General features: G+C 37.5%; 1 protein-coding gene across 1 annotated transcript in view; it reads right to left on the bottom strand.

The window, feature by feature from the left end:
• The window catches only part of SNTB2 (syntrophin beta 2), a 107327-nt gene that overhangs the window by 17472 nt on the left and 62453 nt on the right, over nt 1-27402 (bottom strand). Inside the window, exon 4 of the mRNA XM_043599528.1 lies at nt 17120-17262. Coding sequence (XP_043455463.1) covers nt 17120-17262 — 143 coding nt within the window. The remainder of the gene's footprint in view (nt 1-17119; nt 17263-27402) is intronic.

Below are 27402 nucleotides of genomic sequence, written 5' to 3'. Positions count from 1 at the left end.
TCAGTCTTGCATATGTGGGATAAATCTCATTTGGTCATGGTGTATAATTTTTTTTATACTTTTTAAAATTCATTTTGCTAATATTTTGTTGAGGACTTTTGCATTTATGTTCATGAGAGATACTGGTCTACAGTTTTCTTATAATATCTTTGTCTGGTGTTGATATTAGGGTAATGTGAGCCTCACAGAATGAGTTAGGAAGTATTCCCTCTGCTTCTATACTCGGAAAGGGATTGTAGGGAATTTTTTTTTTATATTTATTTATTTTGGGAAGGCGCATAAGTGGGGGAGGGGCAGGTGGGGGGGACAGAGGATCTGAAGCAGGCTCTGCACTGACAGGCTGACAGCAGTGAGCCCGATGTGGGGCTCGAACTCACAAACTGCAAGATCATGACCTGAGCTGAAGTCAGGACACTCAACCGACTGAGCCACCCATGTGCCCCGGAATTTCTTTCTTAAATGTTTGGTAGAATTTATCAATGAACCCATGTAGGCTTGGTGCTTTCTGTTTGGAAGACCCTACACCTTTCACAAATATTAATTAAAAATGGATGTTAGATCTAAATGTGAAATGTAAAAGTATAAAAGAGAAAATCTAGGTGATCTAAAAAGATACAACACCAGGGGCGCCTGGGTGGCTCAGTTGGTTGAGTGTCCGACTTCGGCTCAGGTCACGATCTCACGATTCATGATTTCGAGCCCTGCGTTGGGCTCTGTGCTGACAGCTTGGACCCTGGAGCCTGCTTCGGATTCTGTGTCTCCCTCTCTCTCTGCCTCTCTCTCTCTCAAAATGAATAAACATTTAAAAAAAAAAAAAACTTTAAAAGATACAACACCAAAAACATGATCCACAAAAGAAAAAAGGTGTTAAGTTTGACTTCATAAATTAAAAACTGCTCTTTGAAAGACACTGCTAAAAGAATGAAAAGACAAGCCAGAGTAGGAAAAAATATATGGAAAACAAATACCTGATAAAGGACTAATATCCACAATAAACAATGAACTCTTAAAATTCAACAATAAGAAAACAAAAAAACCCAGGTGAAAAATGGGCAAAAGACTCACTTCTTAGTATATATCCAAAAGAAGTGAAATCAGATTCCTGAGATATTTTACATCTATGTTCACTGCAACATTATCCACAATAGCCAAGAGGTGGAAGCAACCTAAATGTTTACTGACAGATGAATGACTGAAGAAAAATGTGGCATTTACATACAATAGATTATTATTCAGCCTTAAGAAGAAGGAAATCCTGTCATATACTATAACACACAAGAACCTTTTAGATATTATACTAAGTGAAATAAGCTAGTCACAAAAAGACAAATACTGCCTGACTCTACTTACATTAGGTATCTAAAGGGGTACAACTCAGAAACAAAGTAGAATGGTGAGTTGAAGCCAGTAAGTCGTATCAACTACTGTGCATCTCAAGGGTTTCAATGAAATGCTTACGTGAACATTTCTTCATCTAACTCCTGGTTGACTGGAGCAGGGACCATTATTTCTGATAAATGTTGTGCCTGGGGACTTTGAACTTCAGTCTGTTCAGAGAGCGTATATTTTTTAGGCTGTGCACATTATGATAAGAATGAGACATAATTAATTTCTGTTCCTAAAGTAAATAGCCAGTGAAAACTGATTTTCTAAATTTTGAAGCTACTCGACTATAACTCTTCACTTCCATTCACTTGAAATGTGATACTGTTCCATTATATTAAAAAAACAAAAAAATGATGTGCCATCTTTTTACTTTTTTGCTTGTTTTTATTTTTATTATTTTTTAAAATGTTTATTTACTTTTGAAAGAGAGAGAGAGAGAGAGCACAGCAGGGGAGGGACAGAGACAGAGAGGGAGACATAGAATCCAAAGCAGGCTCCAGGCTCTGAGCTGTCAGCACAGAGCCCGACGTGGGGCTCGAACCTATGAACCATGAGATCGTGACCCGAGCCAAAGTTGGACGCTTAACTGACTGAGTCACCCAGACACACCTTTTTGTTTGTTTTTAAATGTTTATTTCTTTTTGAGAGAGAGTGTGAGTGTGAGCAGTGGGGGCGGGGGGGGGGGTGGAGAGGGGAGAGAGAAAGGGAGACAGAGGATCCAAAGTAAGCTCTGTGCTGATAGTAATGTGGGGCTTGAACTCACCAACCATGTGATCATGACCTGGTTAAGCTGGATGCTTAACCAACTGAGCCACCTAGCTGCCCCCATCTTTTTGCTTTAAAAAGTGAGTTCAAACTCATTTGTGGGGGGCTAGGTAGTGATGCTCTTGAAATACTTTTAGATGTAACAAAATGAGAGCCTTAACTAATGTTTTGGGGAGAAGGTTCAAATCAAGTATGAGGCAGCAATGAAACAAAGTACAGAAGAGAAAATACGGAGAAACAATTAGCAAAAAACCCTAGAGTTTCTATCATACATTGTATATACTCTGTCCCATACTTTTTTTTTTTTAATGTTTATTTTTGAAAGAGAGACAGACTGCAAGTGGGGAGGGGCAGAGAGAGAGGGAGACAAAGAATCCAAAGCAGGCTCCAGGCTCTGAGCTGTCAGTACAGAGCCTGATGTGGGGCTTGAACCCATGAACAGTGAGATCATGACCTGAGCTGAAGTCGGACACTCAACTGATTGAGCCACCCAGGTGCCCCCCCATGAGATTTCTTAAGAACAGAGTTTCAAGGACAAAGACATGTAACATTCATGAACTAAAAACTATTTTTAGATACAAGGGAAAGAGCAGAATATTGTCTAAGAAAGTACTGAGTGTTAACAAAATATATTTTAAAAATCCCTTCAACTAACAGTGAAAAACTTCCCATGAAGAAAAAATCTCAAGCCCAGATGGCATTGCTGGTGAATTCTACCAAATATTAAAAAAATAATAATAATAATTAATGCCAATCTTTATGAACTCTTCAAAAAAAAAAAAAAAAAAGACAAAGGAACACTTCCCAACTCATTCTATGAAGCCAGTAGTACTCCAATACCATGCAAATATCCTCATTAAAATACTAGCAAATTCAATCTAGCATAACCAAGTAAGATCTATCCTGTAAGTGCAAGGTTGGTTTAACACCTGAAAATCAATATGGTAATAATATACCATATAAACAGATAAAGGACAAACCCACATGATCATTGTTATTAGACATGGAAAAAGCATTTGACAAACCCCAAACCCTTTCATGAAGAAAATACCCCAAAAACATGGAAGAGAATTTATTCAACCTGATAAAGGGCATCTATGAAAAGCCCATAGCTAACATCACACTTAACGGTAAAAGACTGAATGCTTTCCCATTAAGATTGGGAAACAAAGATGTCTGTTTTTGCCACTTCTATTCAACATTTACTGGAGATTTTAGCCAGAGCAACGAGGCAAGAAAATGAAATAACAGGCACCCAGAACAGAAAGTAGTACAACTACCTCTTATTTGAAGATGATATGATCTTGTACATAGAAAGTCCCAAGGAATCCACTAAAAACCTATTAAGCTAATAAGTTGAACAAGAATGCAGATTAAGATATAAAAATTAATGTCTTGATTATATACACTACCACCAAACAATCTAAAAAGGAAATTAAGAAAACAATCCGAGGCGCCTGGGTGACTCAGTTGATTAAGTATCTGACTCTTGGTTTTGGCTCAGGTCACGATCTCATGGTTAGAGTTCGAGCCCCACATTGGGCTCTGTGCCACTGTGTGGAGCCTGCTTGGGATTCTCTCTCTCTCTCTCTCTGCCCCCCTCCCTCCCCACGCCCCCCCACCCCGGTCTTTCTCTCTCTTTCTCCCATCCAAGTACTAATCAGGTCCAACCCTGCTTAGCTTCTGAGATCAGATGAGATCGGGTGCGTTCAGGGTGGTATGGTTGTAGACTCTGTGTCTCTCTCTCAAAAATAAATAAATAAACTTAAAAAATTTTAAAAGAAACAATCCATTTAGGAAATAAATTTAGCAAATGAAATATAAAACTTATACTCAGAAAACTACAAAGCATTGCTAAAAGAAATTAAAAACCTAAATAAATAAAAAGATACACTGTGTCACAGGCTAGAAGATAATATTTTTAAGATGGCAATATTCCCTAAATTGATGAACAGATTCAATGTGATCTCTACCAAATTCCATGTCTTTTTTTTTGCAGAAATTAACAAGCTGATACTAACATCCAAATTAAAATGCAAGGGACTCACAATCACCAAAATAATTTTGAAAAAACAAAATTGAAGGATTCATACTTCTGATTTCAAAACTTACCACAGGTATATAACTGATAGTCCAGAAAAAAAAAAAAACCACTTACAGTTATGATCAATTGATTTTTGCCAAGAGAGTGCAATGGAAAAAGAATAGTCTTTTCAACAAATGGTACTATGATAACTGGATATTCCCAAGCAAAACAATGATATTTGACCACTACTTCATACTATACACAAAAATTGACTCTAAGAATTAAGTGTAAGAGTTATAAAGCTTTTAGAAGAACACAAACGAGTAAATTTTTGTAACCCTGGATTAGGGAAAGCCTTCTCAGATTAAGACACAACAATGAGACACAACATATGAGAAGACTGAGAAATTGGACTTTATCAAAGTTAAAAGTTTTTCTGCTTCAACATTTTTTTAAAATGTTTATTTACTTATGAGAGAAAGAGAGAGAGACACTGAGGCATGAGTGGGGTAAGGGCAGAGAGAGGGAGACACAGAATCTGAAGCAGGCTCCAGGCTCTGAGCTGTCAGCACAGAGCCCAATGCACGGCCTGAACTCACAAAGCGCAAGATCATGATCTGAGCCAAAGTCAGACGCTTAACCAACTGAGTCACCCAGGTGCACCAAAAGCTTTTGTGTTTCAAATGACACTATCAAGAAAGTGAAAGACAACCCACCGAATGGGAAAAACATTTGCAAGTCATATATTTAATAAGGTATTTGTCTACAGAATATATAAAGAATTCTTACAAATGAATAATAAAAAAGCAACCCAGTTAGAGGATCAAGGATTTGAATAGATATTACCCCAAATAAAATACACACATGCCCAATAAGTACATGAAAAGATGCTCAACATCATTAGCTATTAGGGAAATGCAACTTAAAACCATGAGGATGAGCTACAATGTATCATGCTAAGCGAAATAAGTCAATCAGAGAAAGACAAATACCATATGATTCCACTCATATATGGAATTTAAGAAACAGAACGGAAGAACACATGGGAAAGGGGGGGGGGAGAGAAGAGAGGGAAACAAACCCCAAGAGACTCTTAAGGATGGAGAATAAACTGAGGGTTGACAGAGGGAGATGGGTGGGAGATGGGCTAGATGGGTGATGGGTATTAAAACAGGCACTGTTGGGGTGCCTGGGTGGCTCAGTTGGTTAGGTGTCCGACTTTGGCTCAGGTCATGATCTCACGGTTCGTGGGTTTGAGCCCTGCATCAGGCTCTGTGCTGATGGCTCGGAGCCTGGAGCCTGCTTTGGATTCTGTGTCTCCCTCTCTCTCTGCCCCTCCTCTGCCTGCTCTCTCTCTCAAAACTAAATAAAAACATTAAAATTTTTTTAAATAAATAAAAATAAAAAGGGCACTTGTTGGGGTGCCTGGGTGGCTCAGTCGGTTAAGCATCTGACTTGAGCTCAGGTCATGGTCTAGCGGTCTGTGAGTTCCAGCCCCACATTGGGATCTGTGCTGACAGCTCGGAGCCTGGAGCCTGCTTCAGATTCTGTGTCTCCCTCTCTCTGCCCTTACCCCACTCACGCCTCTGTGTCTCTCTTTCTCTCAAAAGTAAATAAACACTAAAAAATAAATAAAATAAAACAAAATAAAATGACATAAAATAAAAAGGGCACTTGTGATGAGCACTGGGTGTTGTATATAAGTGGTCAATCACTGAATTCTACTCTAAGTGGTTTCATGTCTCACATTTAGGTCTTTAATCCATTTTGAATTTATTTTTGTGTATGGTGTAAGAAAGTGATCCAGTTTCATTCTTCTTGCGTGTTGCTCTCCAGTTTTTCCATCACCATTTGTTGAAAAGACATTCTTTTTCCCACTGGATATTCTTTCCACCTTGTTGAAGATTAATTGGCCAAATAATTGTGGGTTTATTTCTGATTTTTCTCTTCTGTTCCATTGATCTATAAGTCTACTTTTAGCCCAATACCATACTGTTTTGATTACTACAGCTTTATAATATAACTTGAAGTCCAGAACTGTGATGCCTTCAGCTTTGCTTTTCTTTTTCAAGACTGCTTTGGCTATTTGGGGTCTTTTACAGTTCCATACATATTTTAGTATTCTTTCTTCTAGTTCTGTAAAAGATGCTGTTGATATTTTGATAGGGATTGCATTAAATGTGTAGATTATTTGAGTAGTATAGACATTTTAACAATATTTGTTCTTCCAATCCACAAGCATGGAACATCTTTCCATTTCTTGGTATCGTCTTCAATCTCTTTCATCAGTGTTTTACAGTTTTTAGAGTACAGGTCTTTGACCTTTTTGGTTAGGTTTATTCCTAGGTATCTTATTGTTTTGGTTGCAAGTGTAAATGGGACTGTTTTCTTAATTTCTCTTTCTGCTACTTCATTATTAGTATATAGAAATGCAACAGATTTCTGCACATTGATTTTTGTGGACTGTGATTTTACTAAATTCGTTTATTAGTTCTAGCAGTTTTTTGGTGGAGTCTTTTGGGTTGGCTGCATAGAGTAGCACATCATCTGCAAACAGTGAAAGTTTTACATCTTTCTTACCAATTTGGATGCCTTTATTTCTTTTTGTTCTTATTGCTATGGCTAGGACTTTCAATACTATGTCAAATAAAAGTGGTGAGAATGAACATCCTTCTCTTGTTCCTGACCTTAGGGGAAAGCTTTCAGTTTTTCCCCATTGAGTATGATGTTCGCTGTGTGTTTTTCACATAAAGTCTTATTATGTTGAGGTATGTTCCCTCTAAAACTACTCTGTTGACGGCTTTTATCACGAATGGATGTTATACTTTGTCCAGTGCTTTTTCTGCATCTACTAAAATGATCATATGGCTTTCATCCTTCCTCTTACAGACGTGATGTATCACATTGATTGACTTGCAAATGTTGAAACACCCTAGCAACCCAGGAATAAATCCCATTTGATCATGGTGAGTGATTTTTAAAAATGTATTGTTTAAGTTGGATTGCTAGTATGTTGTTGAGGATTTATCCATCTTTGTTCATCAGAGATATTGGCCTGCATTACTTTGTGTGTGTGTGTGTGTGTGTGTGTGTGTGTGTGTGTGTGGGCGTGTGTGTGTGGTGTCTTTGTTCTTTTTTTAATTTTTTTTTAAATGTTTTATTTATTTTTGAGACAGAGAGAGACAGAGAATGAGCAGGGGAGGGGCAGAGAGAGAGGGAGACAGAGAATCCAAAGCAGGCTCCAGGCTCTAAGCTGTCAGCACAGAACCCGACACAGGGCTCGAACTCACAACCCACGAGATCATGACCTGAGCTGAAGTCGGATGCCCAACTGACTGAGCCACCCAGGCGCCCCTGTCTGGTTTTGATATCAGGGTGATAATGGATTCATAGAATAAATTTGGAAGTTTTTTTTCTTCTATTTCTTGGAATAGTTTGAGAATAACAGTTATTAACTCTTTTTTAAATGTCTGCTAGAAATCGTCCAGGAAGGCATCTGGTCTTGGACTTTTGTTTGTTGGGAGTTTTTGATTACTGATTCAGTCTCCTTGCTGGTAACTGGTCTGTTCAATTTTTCCATTTCTTCTTCCTTCAGTTTTGGTAGGTTATGTGTTTCTGGAAATTTATCCATTTCTTCTAGGTTGTCTAATTTTTTTAGCATATAGTTTTTCTTATATTCTCTTACAATTATTTGTATTGCTGTGGTGTTGGTTGTTATTTCTCCTCTTTCATTTGTGATTTTGTTTGAGTCCTTTCTCTCTTTTTATAAGTCTGGCTAGAGGTTTATCAATTTTGTTGATCTTTTTAACAAATCGCTCCTAGTTTCATCGATGTGTTCTGTTGTTTTTTGGTTTCTATATCACTTATTTCTGCTCTAATCTTTATTATTTCCTTCCTTCTGCTGATTTAAGGTTTTGTTTGTTCTTCTTTTTCTAGTTCCTCTGACTGTAAGGTTAGGTTGTTTGAGATTTTTCTTGCTATAAACCTCCCTCTTAGAACCACTTTTGCTGCATCCCAGAGATTCTGGACCATCGTGTTTTCATTTTCATTTGTCACCATGTAATTTTTTATTTCTTCTTTAATTTCCTGGCTGACCCATTCATTGTTTAGTACCATGTTATTTAACCTCCATTTGCTTGTGCTCTTTCCAGATATTTTCCTGTGGTTGTAGTTTCATACCAGTGTGATCATTAAAGATTCATGGTATGACTGTGATTTTTTTAATTTGTTGAGTCTTGTTTTGTGGCCTAATATGCGATCTAATCTGGAAATGGTCTATGTGTACTTGAAAATAATGTGTATTCTGTTGTTTTAGGATGAAATGTTCCAAATATAAATGTTACATCAATCTGGTCTAGTATATCATTCAAAGTCACTCTTTCCTTATTGATTTTCTGTTTGGATGATCTGTCCATTGATACAAGTAGGGTATTAAAGCTCCCTACTATTATAGTGTTACTGTTGATTAGTTCTTTATGTTTGTTATTAACTATTTTATGTGTTTGCATGCTTCCATGTTGGGTGCATAAATATTTACAACCGTTATTTCTTCTTGTTGGATTGTCCTCTTTATTATTATATAGCGTATACTTTGTTATATACTTTGTTAATATACTGACAGACTTGTCTCTTGCTACAATCTTTGTTTTAGAGTCTATTGCATCCAATATAAGTATTGCTACCCTGGCTTTATTTTGACATCCATTTGCTCAACAAGTGTTTCTCCAACCTGTCGCTTTTAATTTGTAGATATCTTTAGGTCTGAAATGAGTCTCTTGTAGGCAGCATATAGATGGGTCTTGTTTTTTTTACTTATTCTGTCATGCTATGTTTTTGGAATGAGGCATTTAGTCCCTTTACATTCAAAGTAAAGTGGGTGATGGGCATTGAGAAGGGCACCTGTTGGGATAAGCATTGGGTGTTATATGGAACCCAATTTGACAATAAATTCTATATTAAAAAAAAACAAAGTAATAATTGATAGATACGTATTTACTGCCATTTTGTCACTTGTTTTGTGGTTGTTCTGATAGTTTTTCCCTGATCTTTTCTTCTCTTGCTCTCTTTCATGGTTTGCTGGCTTTCTTCGGTGATATACTTGGATTTCTTTCTCTTTATTCTTTACATATCAATTACTGGTTTTTGATTTGTGGTTACCATTCAATTTGTATATAATATCTTCTGTATATAGCAGTCTATATTAAGTTGATTGTCACTTAAGCTTGACCACACTCTTGACTCCCACTGCAACGTGTTAGGTATATGGTGACATATTTTTTTACATCCTTTTGTTTTGTGAATGCCTTGACCGATTTTTACAGATATACCTATTTTTACTGCTTTTGTGTTTCTTACTTTTCATACTCATAGTCTTTCCTTTCCTCTCAAAGAATCCCCTTTAACATTGAGGGCTGGTTTAGTGGTCATGACCTCCTTTAGTTTTTGTCTGAGAAACTGTTTATCTCTCCTTCTATTCTGAATGATAGCCTTCCTGGATAGAGTATTGTGGCTGCAGATTTTTCCCTTTCAGGACTTTGAATATATCATGCCACTCCTTTCTAGCTAGCAAAGTTTCTGCTGAAAAATGGGGTGTCCCCTAGTATGTAACTATCTTCTTTTCTCTTATTGCTTTAAAAATTTTTTTCTTTATCATTACTTTTTGCCACTTTAATTACTATGTGTTTTGCATGAACCTCATTGGGTTGATTTTGTTGGGGGATCTCTGTGGCTCCTGGATCTCGATATCTGTTTCCTTCCCCAGGTCTGGTAAGTTTTTAGCTATTATTTGTTCAAATAAACTTTCTGCACCCTTTTCTTTCTCTTCTTCTGGGATCACTATAATGTGAATGCTATTGTGCTTGATGGAATCACTGAATTCCCTAAGTCTATTCTCATTTTACATAATCTTTTTTTTTTTCTCTAACCTGCTCAACTTGATTACATTCATTACTCTGTCTTCACGGTCATTCATTTGTTCCTCTGCTTCCTCTAGCTTGCTGTTTATTCCATCTAATGAATTTTCATTTCATTTATTGTGTTCTTCAACTCTGGTTCTTTTTTATCTCTTTGTTAATGGTCTCACTCATGTCCTCCACTCTTTTCTCAAGTCCATTGTCTATCTTTATGACCATTACCTTAAATTCTCTATGAGGCATATTATTGATCTCCATTTCATTTAACTGTCTTGCTGTGATTTTGTCCTGTTCTTTCATTGGGGACATAATCCTCAGTCTCATTTTTTTTTTAATGTTTATTCATTTTTGAGAGACAGAGACAGAGTGTGAGCAGGGGAGGGGGAGAGAGAGAGAGGGAAACACAGAATCTGAAGCAGTCTCCAGGTTCTGAGCTGTAGCATAGAGCCTGATGCAGGGCTCCAACCCATGAACCACGAGATCATGACCTGAGCCGAAGTCAGATGCTTAACCGACTGAGCCACCCAGGTGCCCCCCTAAGTCTCCTCATTTTGTCTAACTCTCTGGGTCTGTTTCTCTGTGTTAGAAAAGCCAGAGATGCTCTTCAAAGTAGTGGGTGGGGCATGTACATTTAACAAGGTGGCACCAGTCCTCTTCCACAGAGGATGTGCAGCCATTGAGGACACTGGGGCCAGTGGGGGCCACCTCAAGCCTGTGTGGTTGGAGGATTAAGGTTTAACAAGGTGCATGCAGCCTCCCTGGAAGGTGGCCAACTGCCACCACCAGGACCAAGGCCCAATAAAATGAGCAGGTTGGGAGACATGGTGTTGAAGTTTATGCAGGTCTTCTACAGGAGGGGACCCAAAGGCAAGTGTGACAGGAAAGGGTGGATAGGTGGCTCAGTCAGTTGTGTCTCACTCTTGATTTTGGCTCAGGTCATGATCTCATGATTTAGTTCATGAGATTGAGCCCTCCATTGGACTCCATGCTAACAGTGCAGAGCTTGTTTGGGATTCTTTCTCTCCCTCTCTCTCTCCCTGCCTCTCTGCGGCTCACACTCTCTCTCCCTCTCAAAAATTCTTTTTATTAAAAAAGAAAAGGGTGGATCCACCGAAGCACAGGGTGAAGGGGTGGCTTGTTATAAGCAAGTTAGGTAGTGAGTAGTGATGGCCGTGTGTTTATGCTGAGGGGCAGGGGAAGGAAATGGAGAAATGGCACCTATAAGCTCCTTTGTTCCTGGAGGGGGTCTCTCTGCAATCCCTGCCTCTCTGGGACCTGCTTGGAGATAAGTAAATTACTCTCCCTCCCATATGACCCAGGTGTTTTTCAAACTGCTGCTTCTACACTGGATCTCCTTGGGTGTTTCTTGTGCTGTCTCTATAAGGGTGGGGTCTCAGCTTCCTACAGCCCTTGGGGCTCTCCCAGAGCCAAGCCCACAGATTTTCAAAATTCCAGACTTTAAGCACGGCTGGTTATAAGAACTCGTGAAATTTAGCCCCTCAGTTTCAAAGCCAAATGTTACGGGGATTTGCCTTTCCTGTGCAGGCTTCCTGACGTGACAGTCTGTTTCTTGCCCTTCTCTGTGCCTGTGGCTCCCTCTCTACTGCAGACAGCCAGGGTCCTTTTAGCTCCCCACCATGTCTCTGCCCTTTCTACTCTCTTCAGTGTAGCCTCTTCTCTACCTTTAGTTGTGGGGTTTGTTCTGCAAGCCCTTGGGTCGTTTTCTGTGTTATCTACATTGATGTGCTATCTAGTTGTATCTGTGGGATGAGGTAAGCTTAGGATACTCCCACTCTGCCATCTCTCCATAAGTTGTTTTTTTCAAGTAAAAAATGGCAGTCCATGAAAAAACATAGGTACTTAAACCAGCAACTCCACCACACGCTTGTTTTTCTTTGAGACAACTATCATACTACAGTACACAGCAGAGGTGCTTTGTGAGTACTTCCCACCTCATCTTACAGAATATTAAAAATATGAATATTCAAGGGTTAAGATTAAATAAACTCATAATTCATACTGCTCCAACAAAGGCTCTTTGAGGTTAAACTGGCATTCCCCATCTCCTCCCGCAAATCTATACAGTTTGGTGCCAACTGCCTTGATTCATGCTAAGACACCAGCAATTTTACCAACTCTCAGTACAAATATCAACAGGGAAAAAAGCAAATAATATCTTAGTATTACTATGAAAACAGTTTTCAACTCACAGACCCCCTGAAGAGGGGATCCTTAGAGGTCCATGAAAATATGCTTAGAGAGCTGCCTCCCTGAGTGGTTCCTATAGAACCAACATGCCAATTAAACATGAATTATCTCAGCAAGAGTTACGTAGGTTTCAAAATTACTCCACATATGATCCAAGTAAGATAGAGCATGGGGAAAGTGCCAGGGTGGATTCTACCACATTCAGTTTGATTGTTAATCCCATGACAGACGTTAAAAAATATAAAGTCTAGGAGAAATTTTCCTACAGGTTTTGATTATGAAATATCTGGCAGAAGAAATCTAATTCAAACCAGCTGCGGACTCTTGCTGAGCAGCAGTTGGTTAGAACATACTGCCAAAAGGCCCCCTTTAGTGGGGAGGCCAGATGAGCTCATGCAAAGGCGTTTTAGCAGCTTTTGTCCCCTAAGTCCCATAAGCACAACACCACTTCAATTTTCCACACTGTAAAGTAGCCACACTTTCTTTGGATCTTTTTCTCTTTCAGTCAAAGATCAAAGTTTATAGGAAAAGACTACAAAATGCACATGCTGCAAAATCCACAGCCTTTTTAAAACCATTGTGTTTTTCTACCTGTGTCACGTTTCTGACTTACTCTCTAGAAATAAGTAAAATAAAATTAAATAAATTAAATAAAAATTCTCTTCATTTATCACTCTCATATTTTATTTAATTCGTCACCAATGTGAAGTACTAGCTATTAGGTACACAATACACATACACACACCTTGGTTTCTAGGAATCTGTAAATGTGCAAGCCAAAAAATGATGTTAATTTATATTACTCTAGCAACATTCTTTGATTTTTAAACCACAATTAACTCTTATCAGGGACCACCTACCTTTGTGAGTAATCAAGGTCCTTGATTTCTTTTCCTTTCCTATGTCTTTATACTATCTTTTTTTCTTTGTCTCATCTACTCGTAAGAACATTTTCCAAAGTATTAGAATTAGTGAAAGTGAATATTCAGCCCTTTCTCATTACTCATAAATCTCAAACCCTCTCTTTCCCCCCACACTAAAAAGACATAAACATACCACTTTCTGGCCTTGCTTCTCTCTGCGGGATACCTCCTGGTCTGGTTCCAGCCTTTGGTTTCTCTCAGTGGCCAAATTCTACCCGCTCTGGGAGGCAGAGGATGATTAAGCCCCACTTAATTCTATCTTGCAGTGACTTCAACCAGTTCCACCTGGCTGACAAGGCCACATGGAAAAAATAAACCTCTCATCTGCCTGCCATCTTAGTTCCTAATCCCCTGGTACCTCCTGAACAAGGAGGAAAGAATCCCTACTGTTAAATTAATTAAACCTCTTAAGAAACAACATGTTCAGAGAGCTACAGGCTCCACCCATTTAAATGATGGCCAAGTTCAATTTGCATGTCTAGGTTGATCCAAATAATACATTTTAGTTCCTTAAGTTTAACATGAAACTTTCACTACTTACACAAACTAAGTTCCTCTTTTAACAATGGAAAGAAACCATTTATACATTTTACACAGAATTTCTCTTTGACAGATTTTCACTCAATAATAAATAATAATTATAATTAAAGCAGCTAACATTGACTTGAGCATTTACAATGTGTCAGGTACCATTGTAGGCATTTTACAAGTATTAACTCATCTAATACTCACACCTACCCTATCTCATTAGGATTCACTTAATAAATTAAAATTCTACAGCACAAAAAGGTTAAGTAACACGCTGCCAATTACCCACTATACATGGCAGAATAGGGACTCAAACTCAATTTATTAAGGATTGGTCTTAGTCTCTTCTATTACATCTTTGGATTTGGGGGGCAGGGGGAGGAGTTGTTTTAATTATAACAGCTTTACTGAGATATAATCAATGGCTTTCAGTATTTTCAGAATTGTGCAGTCATCACCACACTCAAGTTTTAGCACATTTTCGTTACCCCAAAAAGAAGTCCTATACCCATTAGCCATCACTTCCTATTTCTCCCAACCCCTGCCCCTTCCCTGGTAATGAATAATCAACTTTCTGTTTCTATAGATTTGCCTATTTGGGCCATTTCATATAAACTAAGTCATGCAATATGTGGTCTTTTGTGTCTGGCTACTTTCACTTAGCATGTTTTCAAGGTTCATCCACATTGCAGTGTATTCTTTTTTACTGATGAATAATATTTCATTGTATGGATATACCACGTTTGTTTACCACTTGGTAGACACTTGGGTCATTTTCATTGTTTGGGTGGTATGTATAATGCTGTTATGAACATTCCTGTATAAGTTTTTGAGTGGACATAAGTTTTCATTCCTTTTGGTGACTCAATGTTTAGCCTTGCGAGGAACTGTCAGACTGTTTTCTACATCAATTGCACCATCTTACAATCCCATCAGCAGTGTATGAGGGTTCCATTTTCTCCACAGCCTGGTCTACACTTGTTTTATAATTATAGCCATCTTGTGGGTAGGAAGTGGTATCTCAATGTAGTTTCAATTTGCATTTCCCTCATGTTGAGCATCTTTTCATGTGCTTATTGCCCATTTGAATATTTTCTTTGGACAAATGTCTATTCGCATCCTTTCCCCATTTTTAATTGGTAATTTACATTTTTATTATTGAGTTGTAACCGTCCTTTTATTTTCTAGATACAAGTCCCAAATTAGATGATTTACAAATATTTTCCCCCATTCTGTGGGTTTTTTCACTTTCTTGATGGTGACATTTGAAGCACAAAAGTTTCTAATTTTAATTAAGACCAATTTATTTTTTCTCTTGTTCCTTATGCTTTCGGTGTCCTATCCAAGAAGGCTCTGCCTAAACCAAGGTCATGAAGATATACTCCTGTATTTTCTCCTAAGAGTTTTAGAGTTTTAGCTCTTAAAACTTACTTATCTCTTTTCCCTATTGGCAAGTTAATGCCACACTGATAGTATACACAGAACCACCCCATTTCCTTCTTTAGTACGAAGTACTTTGGGGATCTAGGCCCTGTATGTCAATGGCCAGAACTTATCTGTTTATAGGACTGTACCTTCTAGTATTGAACTCATCTATGGGATGTCACAGATTTCTGCTCCATGCCTCCAGTGACACATAATTAGGGAAATGTGTAAGGATAAAGCTACCCTCCTTGCGTTGCATGATCATAACTGAAGTAGAAGCTTCTTCCATAAAATTTAAACTTAAGAAATCTTGATAGTCATATTCATAAACTCTAAATTTTGGGAAATACAGATTTAATTGATATAATTATAACTACTGATAGGTCTACATGTTTTCATAGGATTCCTGTCAGACTCCCAATGTAACCATGACCAAGAAACTATAATTTAAGTAATAGAATTGAACTCAATTAAGATTTATTGAGGGCCCACTATATGCAAAGCATCATGGGAGTGCTGAGATGACAAAGTCATAGTTCTTGACCTCAAAAGGTATAATTTAGTGGGGATTAAAAAAATCTGGAGGGGGGGGGAACAAAACCAGAGAAACTGATAAATTCAGTCTTTCTGCAGGACCCTTATGTCCTCAAGGAATTAATGAGGGCGCACCTGCCTAATTCTGAGGCTCAACAAATCTTTTATCACTATTCTGTGATCTAGGTGCTCCAGCTCTAAATTACAGAGAAATTCCTAAAAGCTATATAAAAATTATATTTTTATGAGGGGCACCTGGGTGGCTCAATAGGTTGAGCATCCGACTTCGGCTCAGGTCATGATCTCACAGTTTGTGGGTTCGAGCCCTGCATCAGGCTCTGTGCTGACAGCTTGCTCAGAGCCTGCAGCCTGCTTCAGATTCTGTGTCTCCTTCTCTCTCTTTGCCCCTCCCCTGCTCATGCTCTGTCTGTCTCTGTCTCTCAAAAATAAATAAATGTTAAAAAAAATTTTTTTAATTATATTTTTATGAAAATGGCATATATAAAAGAACTTGGCAAATTGAAGGAAATCCTATAAAACGTGCACGTCTTCCTATAATTTAAAGAATATTCTTCTTCACATGAATCTTTGTCTACTCAAAGCAGGAACCCCATCATCCCCCTGACCCGACAACCACACTGCTCCCTGGGGGACATACCAGGGGTGACTCTATCATTTAGCTTTTTTTTTTTTTTTCTACCCAATACTTTTCTGTGGAGCTCCTTCTTAATGTGTAATTTTTGAGTTACTTCAAAACTGGATTATTTTTTTTAAGCCCAAATAAAGCTGAATGTGAATATGTTTTCTAGTCTCACACTAGTTTCCAGTTACATCTGAAGATATCTTGGCCCCCGAATCTACATATCTCTATTCTTTTCCCTTCCAACTTCCACATCTGGCATGCTAGAAACATCCTGTTGCTTCAGGTCAAATCAATGTTATTTGCTGGCACCAAAACTGTGTGCTCTTATGCCAGAGACAGAATTGAAGAATATTTTGGCTGAGTTATGTGGTTTATCCACAGTACCACATTCTGGTTTAAATGATTTCATCACTCAGTCAAAAGGCTGCCACAATTTCAGTGGTTTTCTAGTCACAGTCAATAAAGTAAAGGAAGAAAAAAACCCTACTATTTATCTTCATGACTAAGCAAGATTTGAAGGGAGCAATTAGGAATCTGCTTCAACAACTTAAAAAAAATGCTAATGAAAGAAAACATTTATTCTGAGCTAGGAGCCGCAAAATAATAAGGTTGTGAAAGATAAGTTTTTGTCTCAACCAACTATATCTCAACCAACAACTTAAATGCTATTTTAAATAACGAAGATAATAGAATTCACCTTACATTTTTTTTTTAGATTTAGAGTAGGATAGCTATTTTTTTTTTTTTTTTTTTTTGTCATCAGACTTACCTTGTAGCAACAAGGGGGTAGCTATGACATGGTGATGCCCAGGCATCCCTTGTCCATGGCATACAGTCATAAAGCAGCAAATCCTTCTCAGTCACAGCCATAAGGACAGGTCTCCACTGTTGTCTTCCACCATCTAGCTTTGCCTGTTACAATGGTAAAATCCAGAAAGCAGAGCTAACTATAATGATATATAGCTGTAAAAGTCCCTTCAGTGATAGTCTAACATTGTGGGTCTCCATTTTGTTCCCTGATCCTAACAGACTTGAGGAACAGGAAACATCCCATCAGGTTCCTTTGCACTGGCTGGGATTCTCCAATAGGAGTGTGAGGTGGACTGTGCAATCTGAAAAAAGCTCTCCCAGAGTTACAGACATTATCTAGTGATAGGACTCTGTTTTTACAGAGTTGCCCATTATATTTTAGGAAGTTTCTGTTTCTGTTTTAAATGTACCATTGCATTTACGTACATAAAGTTCAGTTAACTCTGTGAGGGCTTAAAAATGTGGGAAAACAACTACTCTTTATCCATACTGTCAAGGACCCAAAGCCAAAAAGCAAAAGACGATGCTCAAGAAAAGCCCTGGTATATCAAAAAATTTCCCCCATGAGATGAGGAACAGGGAATGCTTAATGATAGTGTTATTTTAACAACGATCCTTCAGCTATCACTGGTGGCTTCAAGGAGATATCGAACTGATGAATCACTTATCTCTCAAAGAGTTATCTTTAAAGCTACTTCTTATTTTTTCTTCCTTAATGATTTCTGAAGGTAATTTGGACATGTCAGAGCACCTTAAGAATGTATCTATAATCTGAAAAGTGGCCTGAGTGGTTCGGTTCTGCGTTATAACATCTATTTACCAGAAATTTCCCCTCATAGTTACAGCCATCAGCTAATTCCAGGAGTTGGAAATGAATTCTATCCAGGGAAATGCCTCATGTTCTTGGATGTGCTGAAAGCACAAAAGGTATGACCCAACTCTGAGATTCCAGCAAAGTACTGTAGAAATAGTTATACTTCTCTGGACAGTGAACCCAAGCTTTCTAAGATTCTATATTTAGTCTATGGGTAATTCTGAAGGGAAAATATCAGTTCTAAAGAGGTTGTCTTGGATTCTTACATTTTTGGGTCAAGATAACCCAAAGGGATTTCTAAGTCTTTGTCTCTGAGATTGTTATGGATAATACTGCAGTAGGAAAGATATGGTAGTCTTCCCTAGGCATGGTTTTGCTTTTCACGATTTCAAAACCTACAGTCAACCATGGTCAGGAAACAGATAATCCTCCTTCTGATGTATGGTCAGAAGGTCAATCATTGCCTAATGCTATGTCATGATGCCTACATCATTCACCTCACTTCACCTCATCACACAGGCATTTTATCATCTCACATCATCACAAAAAGGGCTAATACAGTACAATGAGATATTGTGAGAGAAAGAAACCACATTCATATAGCCTTTATTATAGTATACTGTTATAATTCTTCTTTTTCATTATTAGCTATTGTTAACCTCTTACTGTGCCTAATTTATAAATTAAATTTTATTACATGTACATAAGAATAGGAAAAAACATTATATATATTTTACATTCAGTGCTACCTGTGGTTTCAGCCATCCACTGGGGGTCCTGAAACAGATCCCCTCACCTGGGGTGCCTGGGTGGCTCAGTCTGTTAAGTGTCTGACTTTGGCTCAGGTCCTGATCTCACAGTTCATGAGTTCAAGTCCCACAGCAGGCTCTGTGCTGTCAGTGTAGAGCCCACTTCAGATCCACTGTCTCCCTTTCTTTGCCCCTTCCCAGCTTGTGTGCTCTCTCTCTCTCAAAAATAAATAAACATTAACATAAAAAAAAGAAGAAATATATCCCCCATACAGAAGGGGAACTACTATAACATAAAATCTATCTTTCAAAGAGGTTAAAATAGCAACCTTTTTAAAATTAACTTTTCCTCTCAGTTACAAGAGAGATTTTAAAGGCTCGATCAGAGTATATGCAGCTGGAAAACCCAAATTAAATGCATTTCTTCCCATAGAAGATATTTTAGGCAATAAAGGAAAATCGCTATTATCAATAGAAACAATATCCACTTTTAAGATAGAACTTTTTGTTCAACTAACAACTTTTAGGGGCACCTGGGTGGCTCAGGCGGTTAAGTGTCTGACTTTGGCTCAGATCACGATCTCATGGTTTGTGAGCGCGAGCCCCGCCTTGGGCTCTGTGCTGACAGCTCAGAGCTTGGAACCTGCTTTGGATTCTGTTTCCCTCTCTGTCTCTCTCTCTCTCAAAAAATGAATAAGCATTAAAAAAATATTTTAAAAGACCCACAATTTTTCAAAACTATTCTTTGGACCTTTGGAGTCAGTGTTTGGAGAACTTCTTTTTCCTCTTCTACTTACCATTGTAGAAAAAAGAAACGTCAATTTAAGTCATTCTGTTTGCCTATTTGCCTGAAGTTATAAGGATACTATTTGCTCTCACTGGAGTCAAAATGCTGCCTGCTATAGACAGCATGTATTTTTGTTGTGGTAGCAGTCCAAGCAGCCTTGGGGCTCCACTAATAAGGTTTTGGCCAGAGAAAAAAGGGATACTAATGTTAGGGTTCTGCTCTGTTTGGGTTTCAGCACCCACACATACACACACCTGGCCAAACAACAGCCTTCTCCAGATTTTATTTTTTAATAAAGTTGTAGAGCACTAACATGAAAAACTAATGGTTACTATTCATTCCCTAAATCCTTAATCTTATAAATCAATCTTTTTGACAGGTGATGTACTTCTGTTCTTTATTTTGTTATTAGGATAGAAAACAGAGAAGAAACTAAATAAACCATTCCAGTAATGCTGATTTAGTGTGTATGCTCTAATTTGAGTCTTTACACATTTTGAGAATGATCAGGAACAAAGCTGTGGAAACAAAGCTTTCTTTGGCTGTCTTGTCTTTTCTAATGAATACTCAAAAGCCTAAAAACTACTGGTCTTAAAGGTTAATACGTCCCCCATTTGGTGGACTTAAATAAAATTCTCTTTTAAGACTATAACCAACTAAAAAGTAAACTATCAGTCACATAAAAATCAGTATCAATGAAGAGACAGAAGTCCCTATGCAGAGAAGAGCTTATCGGTTATCAACTACCTGTATTATAGGTTTTCCCTGTTTTAAGCAAACCGAGTTTTTAACAATGTGAAATAACAAAACAGATAAATGAGAGACTATTTAAAGTTAAATTAATGATCCTTCCTAAATTTATCCCTGTAAAATGACTATCTTTTCTAAGTACAACTGAAACAACTTCATGTATACAAGATTTTCAATAAATATATCTCATGCCAAAAGAAATGCTTATCTATATTGAAAAGATTATATAATATAAAATTATTTTGACCATTTTCACACTCAAAGAATTAAACAATGTTCCAATTAGAAAAGTTTTGGCACTTGCTTAGTCCAACCTTTATCAGATACATAAACTCAATAACACTTCTGAGAAACGTATCCAGTCTTGCTTGAACACCCTATACTCTGATTTGGGTAACCCCCCAAAAAAGTAAAAATCAAGAGTATTTTAGAAATAGTACTTGGAATTAGTTCAGTGGTACGATTTTTCAAAGTGATTAAACTTTCTCACTTAGTATTATTTCCCAAACCTGAGCTTGTGTTCTTGGATAATATTTTATAGTTAGTGACTTCTCTGCTTTTCTTATACATATGTATAAACATACACAAAAAAATTACTGAGCATCTACAGTATACATAGCATTAGGCTAAGTTCTTTGGAAGCAGGAAAGATTTGGGGAAAAAATGTGCTCCTGTGTTCTAAGAGCTCAAAATTGATCGGAAGACTCACCACATAAATACGGCCCATAAAGTACATACTGTAATGAACTGGTGGCTTTATTTTTCTCCTTTCTACTAGTCTTTGTGTAGCATAAACTAAATTAATTTCACTTTGAAAGTCTGACAGCTCTCATGTATTGCTGGTGGGAATCTGATGGAAGGCAATTTGGCAACATTTATCAAAATTACAAATGCATATACCCTTTTTAAAACATTACATCCGCAAATTCCTTACTACTCTTCCCTTTAAGAGGTGGAAACTTCGGGTGTAGAGTGAACTTAGTAACTCGCTGCTAATGAAAAGAAAAAAAGCAGAAGAAACTAGGTCAAAAAATGGCACTGTGGCTTCTATCTTGTTCTTTCTCTCAGATCACTCACTCTGAGGAAAACTAGTAGCTATGTCTTAAGGACACTCAGGAGGCCCTGCACCAAGGCCTCCATGGCAGATAACTGAGGCCTTCTGCCAACAGCCACGTGAATGAATCATACTAGAAGCGGACCTGCCAACACCCCAGTCAAGCTGTCAGATGACTGCTCCCTCGCTAACAGTTTGACTGCAATGTCACAAGGGATCCCAAGCCAAAATCACCCAGTTATACCACTCCCCTATTCCTGATTTTTAGAAACTATATGAAGTAAATATTTATTTTAAAGCCACTAAGTTTTGGAGTCATTTTTCATACAGTGATAGATAATTCACACACCCTGGGACCCAGCACTTCTGGAGATTTCTTCTCCAGGTATAGAAATATCCCCTAATTTCTAAGCTCTCAATATCCAAATACAGGAACTGTTGCATCAGTTACATTTTTGGATAAATCCCTTACTAACTAAAGTTTTACTACTCACTGTAAACTTAAGAACCAAATATATTCAGGTAAGACAGGTTCCCTTATTATCTGGTATATATGAACTTGGAAACCAAAGACCATGGATCGCATATGTATGGAAGGATAAACTACAAGGTCATTCACAGTACCATCGTCTATAATGGCAAAAGATTGTAACAAAACTGGGAGGAGTGCTTGTTTAATTATGGCCACACAATAGAAAACTATACAGTTACGAGAAAGAATGCCCTCTCTGCACTGATACGGAAAGATTGCCATGATATATTAATGAAAAAAAAAAAAAAACAAGGTATAAAGTAGTATGCATAATATGTTGTCTTCTTTTATAGAAAAAAAGAATATGTGTTCATATTTGCTTTTATTTGCATAAAGACACTCTCAAGTGATTGTCTGGAAGGGAATGAAAGTGATTACCTCTCTAGGGGAAAAGGGTGGGAGTTGGCTAGATGGGGGACAGAAAGGAAAGTAAGACTTTTCACCTATTAACTTTTTATTCTGACCTTTGAACCATGTGAATGTATTACCTTTTAAAATCATGAACATTTCTAACATGGCTGAAAGCACAGCACAATTACTACTCAATTGAGTTTTTCAATCAGCATAGAAAATTTTTTAAATTAATTAATTAATTTATTTTAAATGTTTATTTATTTTTGAGAGATATTCAGACAGAATGAGAGTGGGGAAGGGGCAGAGAGAGAGGGAGACAGAGAATCTGAAGCAGGCTCCGGGCTGTCAGCACAGAGCCCGACGCGGGGCTCAAACCCACGAACTGTGAGATGATGACCTGAGCCGAAGTCGGACGCTTAACGACTGAGCCACCCAGGCGCCACTCAGCATATAAAAATTTAGAAGCAATGAACTTACGTAACTCAACACCCAAAAAACAAATAACTCAATTAAAAAATGGAGAGAAGACATGAACAAACACTTCTCCAAAGAAGACATTCAGATCGCCAACAGACATAAAAAAGATGCTCAACATCACTCATTATCAGGAGAGTGCAAATCAAAACTACAATGAGATATCACCTCATACCTGTGAGAATGGCTAAAATAAAAAACACAAGAAACAACAAGTGTTGGCAAGGATGTGGGGGAGAAAGGAACCTTCATGCACTGTTGGTGGAAATGTAAACTGGTGAGGCCACTGTGGAAAAGTATGGAGGGTCTTAAAAAAATTAAAAATAGAACTACCCCACAATCCAGTAGGATTGTAATACTACTGGGTATTTACCCAAAGAATACAAAAATCCTAATTCAAAAAGATACACACACCCCTATGTTTACAGCAGCATTATTTACAATAGCCAATCTATGGAAGCAGCCCAAGTGTCCATTGACAGATAACTGATTAAAGAAGATGTGGTACAGGGGTGCCTGACTGGCTCAGTCAGTAAAGTGTACAACTCTTGATCTAGTGGTTTGAGCCCCACGCTGGGTGTAGAGATTACTTAAAAATAAAATCTTAAAAAAACAGATGTTGTATATATATATATATATGTATATATATATATATATATATACATACACATGTATACACATACATATATATACATATACATATGTGTACACACACACACACACGGAATATTATTCAGCCATAAAAACAATGAAATCATGCCATTTGCAATGACATGGATGGACCCTGAGTATATTACTATGCTAGGTGAAATAAGTCAGAAAAAGACAAATACCATAGGATTTCACTCATATGTGGAATTTAAAAAATAAAACAAATAAACAAAGGGGAAAAAAAAGAGAGAGACAAATCAAGAAACACTTTTTTTTTTTGAGGATAAAAAGCGCATTTTATTTTTTTTTAAGTTTTTATTTTAATTCCAGTTAGTTAACATACAGTATTATGTTTCAGGTGTAATTCAAACAATTTCATACATGACCCCTGTGGTCATTACAACCAGTGCACTCGTTAATCCTCATTACTTATTTTACCCACCCCTCCCTCACTTTCCCTCCAGTAACCATCAGTTTGTTCTCTATAGTTAAGAGTCTGTTTCTTGATTTGTCTTAGTTTTTTTCCTTTGCTTGTTTATTTTGTTTCTTAAATTCCACATGAATGAAATTATATGGTGATTTGTCTTTCTCTAACTGGCTTATTTCACTTAGCCTTATACTCTCTAGCCCCATTCATGTCATTGTAAATGGTAAGGTTTCATTCTTTTTTATGGCTCAATAATATTTCATTGTATCTATATACCACATTTTCTTCAGACATTCATCTATTGATGGATGCTTGGGCTGCTTCCATACCTTGGCTACTGTCAATAATGCTGCTATAAACATAACAGTGCATGTATACTTTTGAATTAGTGTTTTTTGTATTCTTTGGGTAAATACCCAGTAGTCTGATCATAAGGTAGTTCTATTTTTAACTTTATGAGGAACCTCCATACTGTTTTCCACAGTGGCTGCACCAGTTTGCATTCCTACCAACTGCACAAGTGGTCCCCTTTCTCTCCACATCCTTGCCAACACCTGTTGTTTCCTATGTTTTTTATTTTAGCCATTCTGACAGGTGTGGGTGTTATATCTCATTGTAGCTTTGATTTGCATTTCCCTGGTGTTGAGTGATGTTGACCATCTTTTCATGTGTCTGCTGTTGGTCTTCTTTGGAGAAACGACCAATCATGTCTTCTCTCCATTTTTAAATTGGATTATTTGCTTTTTGGGTGTTGAGTTTTAGAAGTTCCTTTATATTTTGGATACTAACCCTTTATCAAATATGTCATTTGCAAATACCTTCTCCCATTTGGCTACTTTTTAGATTTGTTGATTGTTTACTCTGCTGTACGGAAGCTATTTTTTTTAACTTTATTTATTTATTTTGAGAGAGAGAGAGAGAGAGAGCATGCGAGCGAGCATGAACAAGGGAAGGGCAGAGAAAGAAGGAGAGAGGATCCCAAGCAGGCTCTATACTGTCAGCATGAAGCCCAATGTGGGGCTCAATCTCACCAACAGTGAGATCATGACCTAAGCTGAAATCAGCAGTCAGACACCTAACTGACTGAGCCACCCAGGTGCCCCAGTGCAGAAGCTTTTTATTTTGATATAGTCCCAAGAGTTTGTTTTTCCTTTTGCTTCCCTTGCTTCAGGAGACATATTTAGAAAGGTGTTGCTATGGTCAATGTCAGAGAAATTACTGCCTGTGTTCTCTTCTAGGACTTCTATGGTTTCATGTCTCACATTTAGGTCTTTAATCCATTTTGAATTTATTTTTGTGTATGGTGTAATAAAGTAGTCCAGTTTCATTTTTTTCATGTTGCTGTCCAGTTTTCCCAGCACCATTTATTGAAAAGACATTCTCTTTCCCACTGGACATTCTTTCTGCCTTTGGTGAAGATTAATTGGCCATATAATTGTGGGTTTATTTCTGATTTTTCACTTCTGTTCCATTGATCTATAGGTCTACTTTTGTCCCAGTACCATACTGTTTTGATGACTACAGCTTTGTAATATAACTTGAAGTCCGGAATTGTGATGCCTCCAGCTTTGCTTTTCTTTTTCAAGACTGTTTTGGCTATTTGGGGTCTTTTGCAGTTCCATACATATTTTAGTTTTCTTTGTTTGAGTTCTGTGAAAAATGATGTTGATATTTTGATAGGGATTACATTAAATGTGTAGACTGTCTTGGGTAGTAGAGACATTTTAACAGTATTTGTTCTTCCAATCCACAAGCATGGAACGTCTTTCCATATCTTGGTGTCATCTTCAATCTTTCATCAGTGTTTTACAGTTTTCAGAGTACAGGTCCTTGACCTCTTTGGTTAGGTTTATTCCTAGGTATCTTATTACTTTGGGTGCAAGTATAAATGGGATTGTTTAGTGTATAGAAATACAATAGATTTCTATAACTTTTTTTTAATGTTTATTTTTGAGAGCAAGAGAGAGTGAGCGAGCATGAGCGGGCAGAGAGAGAGAGAGAAAGAGAGAGAGAGACAAAGAATCCGAAGCAGACTCCAGGCTCTGAGCTGCCCACACAGAGCTTGACGTGGGGCTCAAACTCACGAGCTGTGAGATAATGACCTGAGCCGAAGTTGGATGTCCAACCGACTGAGCCACCCAGGCTCCCCAAAATGCAACAGATTTCTGCACGTTGATTTTGTAGACCGCGATTTTACTGAATTCGCTTATTCTAGCAGTTTTTTGGTGGAGTCTTTTGTGTTTTCTACATAGAGTATCACGTCATCTGCAAACAGTGACAGTTTTATTTTTCCTTACCAATTTGGATGCCTTTATTTCTTTTTGTTGTCTTATGTCTATGGCTAGGACTTCCAGTACTATGTTGAATAAAAGTGGTGAGAGTGCACATCCTCATCTTGTTCCTGACCTCAGGGGGAAAGTTTTCAGTTTTTCCCCATTGAGTATGACGTTCAGTGTGGGTTTTTCATATACAGCCTTTATCATGTTGAGGTATGTTCCTTCTAAAACCACTTTGTTGAGGGCTTTTATCATGAATGGATGTTGTACTTGTCAAGCGCTTTTTCTGCATCTACTAAAATGATCGTATGGTTCTTATTCTTTCTCTTACTGATGTGATGTATCACATTGATTGATTTTCGGCAAATACTGAATCATCTTAAAACCCCAGAATAAATCCCACTTGACTGTGGGGAATAATTTTTTTTAATAATATTGTTGAATTTGGTTTGCTAGTATTTCATTAAGAAGTTTTGCATCTATGCTCATCAGGGATATTGGCCTGCAGTTCTCTTTTTTAATGGTGTCTTTATCTGGTTTTGGTATCAGGGTAATGCTGATCTCATAGAATGAATTTGGAAGTTTTCCTTCCTTTTCTCTTTTTTGGAATAATTTAAGAAGAGTAGGTATTAATTTTCCAAGAAACAGACTCTTAACTATAGAGAACAAACTGATGGTTATCAGAAAGGAGGTAGATGGAGGTATGGGTGAAATAGGTGATGGGGTTTAAAGGGTACACTTACCATGAAGAGCAGTGAGTAATGTATAGAATTGCTGAATCACCATATTGTACACCTGAAACTAATATAACACTGTATGTTAACTATACTGAAATTAAAATAAAAAACTTAAAAAAATTTAGAAACAATGATAAACATAACTAAAATACTAAAACTTTCAAAGTCAAAAGTACTTATACCATGACTTTCATTAGTTTCTTCTCTTCTTAGTTATCCTAATTATACTTCCTCAAAATTATCACGGCGTTAATTCTGTGTTCTAATATATTATAAATTATTATCTGAAATGTTTATAAAATTTTAGAGTCATAAGAAAAACGGATTAGTAGAGCCCAAAGTTGGTCTCTATACAATCTCCTGGGAAGCTATCAAACAAGACTGCTAGGCCCCACCAAAGATCTATCAAATCAGAACCCTGTTGAGGTGGAAAGCCAGACCTCACAAACTGTAGTTAAAACAAAACAAAAACAAAAGAACAAAATATTCCTGGGCTGATATTGACATAATCCCTGCCCCCCTGGACACACATGAGGGATTTAGGATTCAAAGTGATGAAGAAACCTTTAAAAAGATCTAAAACCAGTGAAAGCCAGAACTACCACTTGAACACTCATCTTGGAACCCTTAGTCCAGT

The sequence above is a fragment of the Prionailurus bengalensis genome, chromosome E2, assembly GCF_016509475.1.
Source record: "Prionailurus bengalensis isolate Pbe53 chromosome E2, Fcat_Pben_1.1_paternal_pri, whole genome shotgun sequence".
In the NCBI taxonomy this organism is placed as follows: Eukaryota; Metazoa; Chordata; class Mammalia; order Carnivora; family Felidae; genus Prionailurus; species Prionailurus bengalensis.
This window is presented reverse-complemented; position numbering and strand designations above follow the sequence as displayed.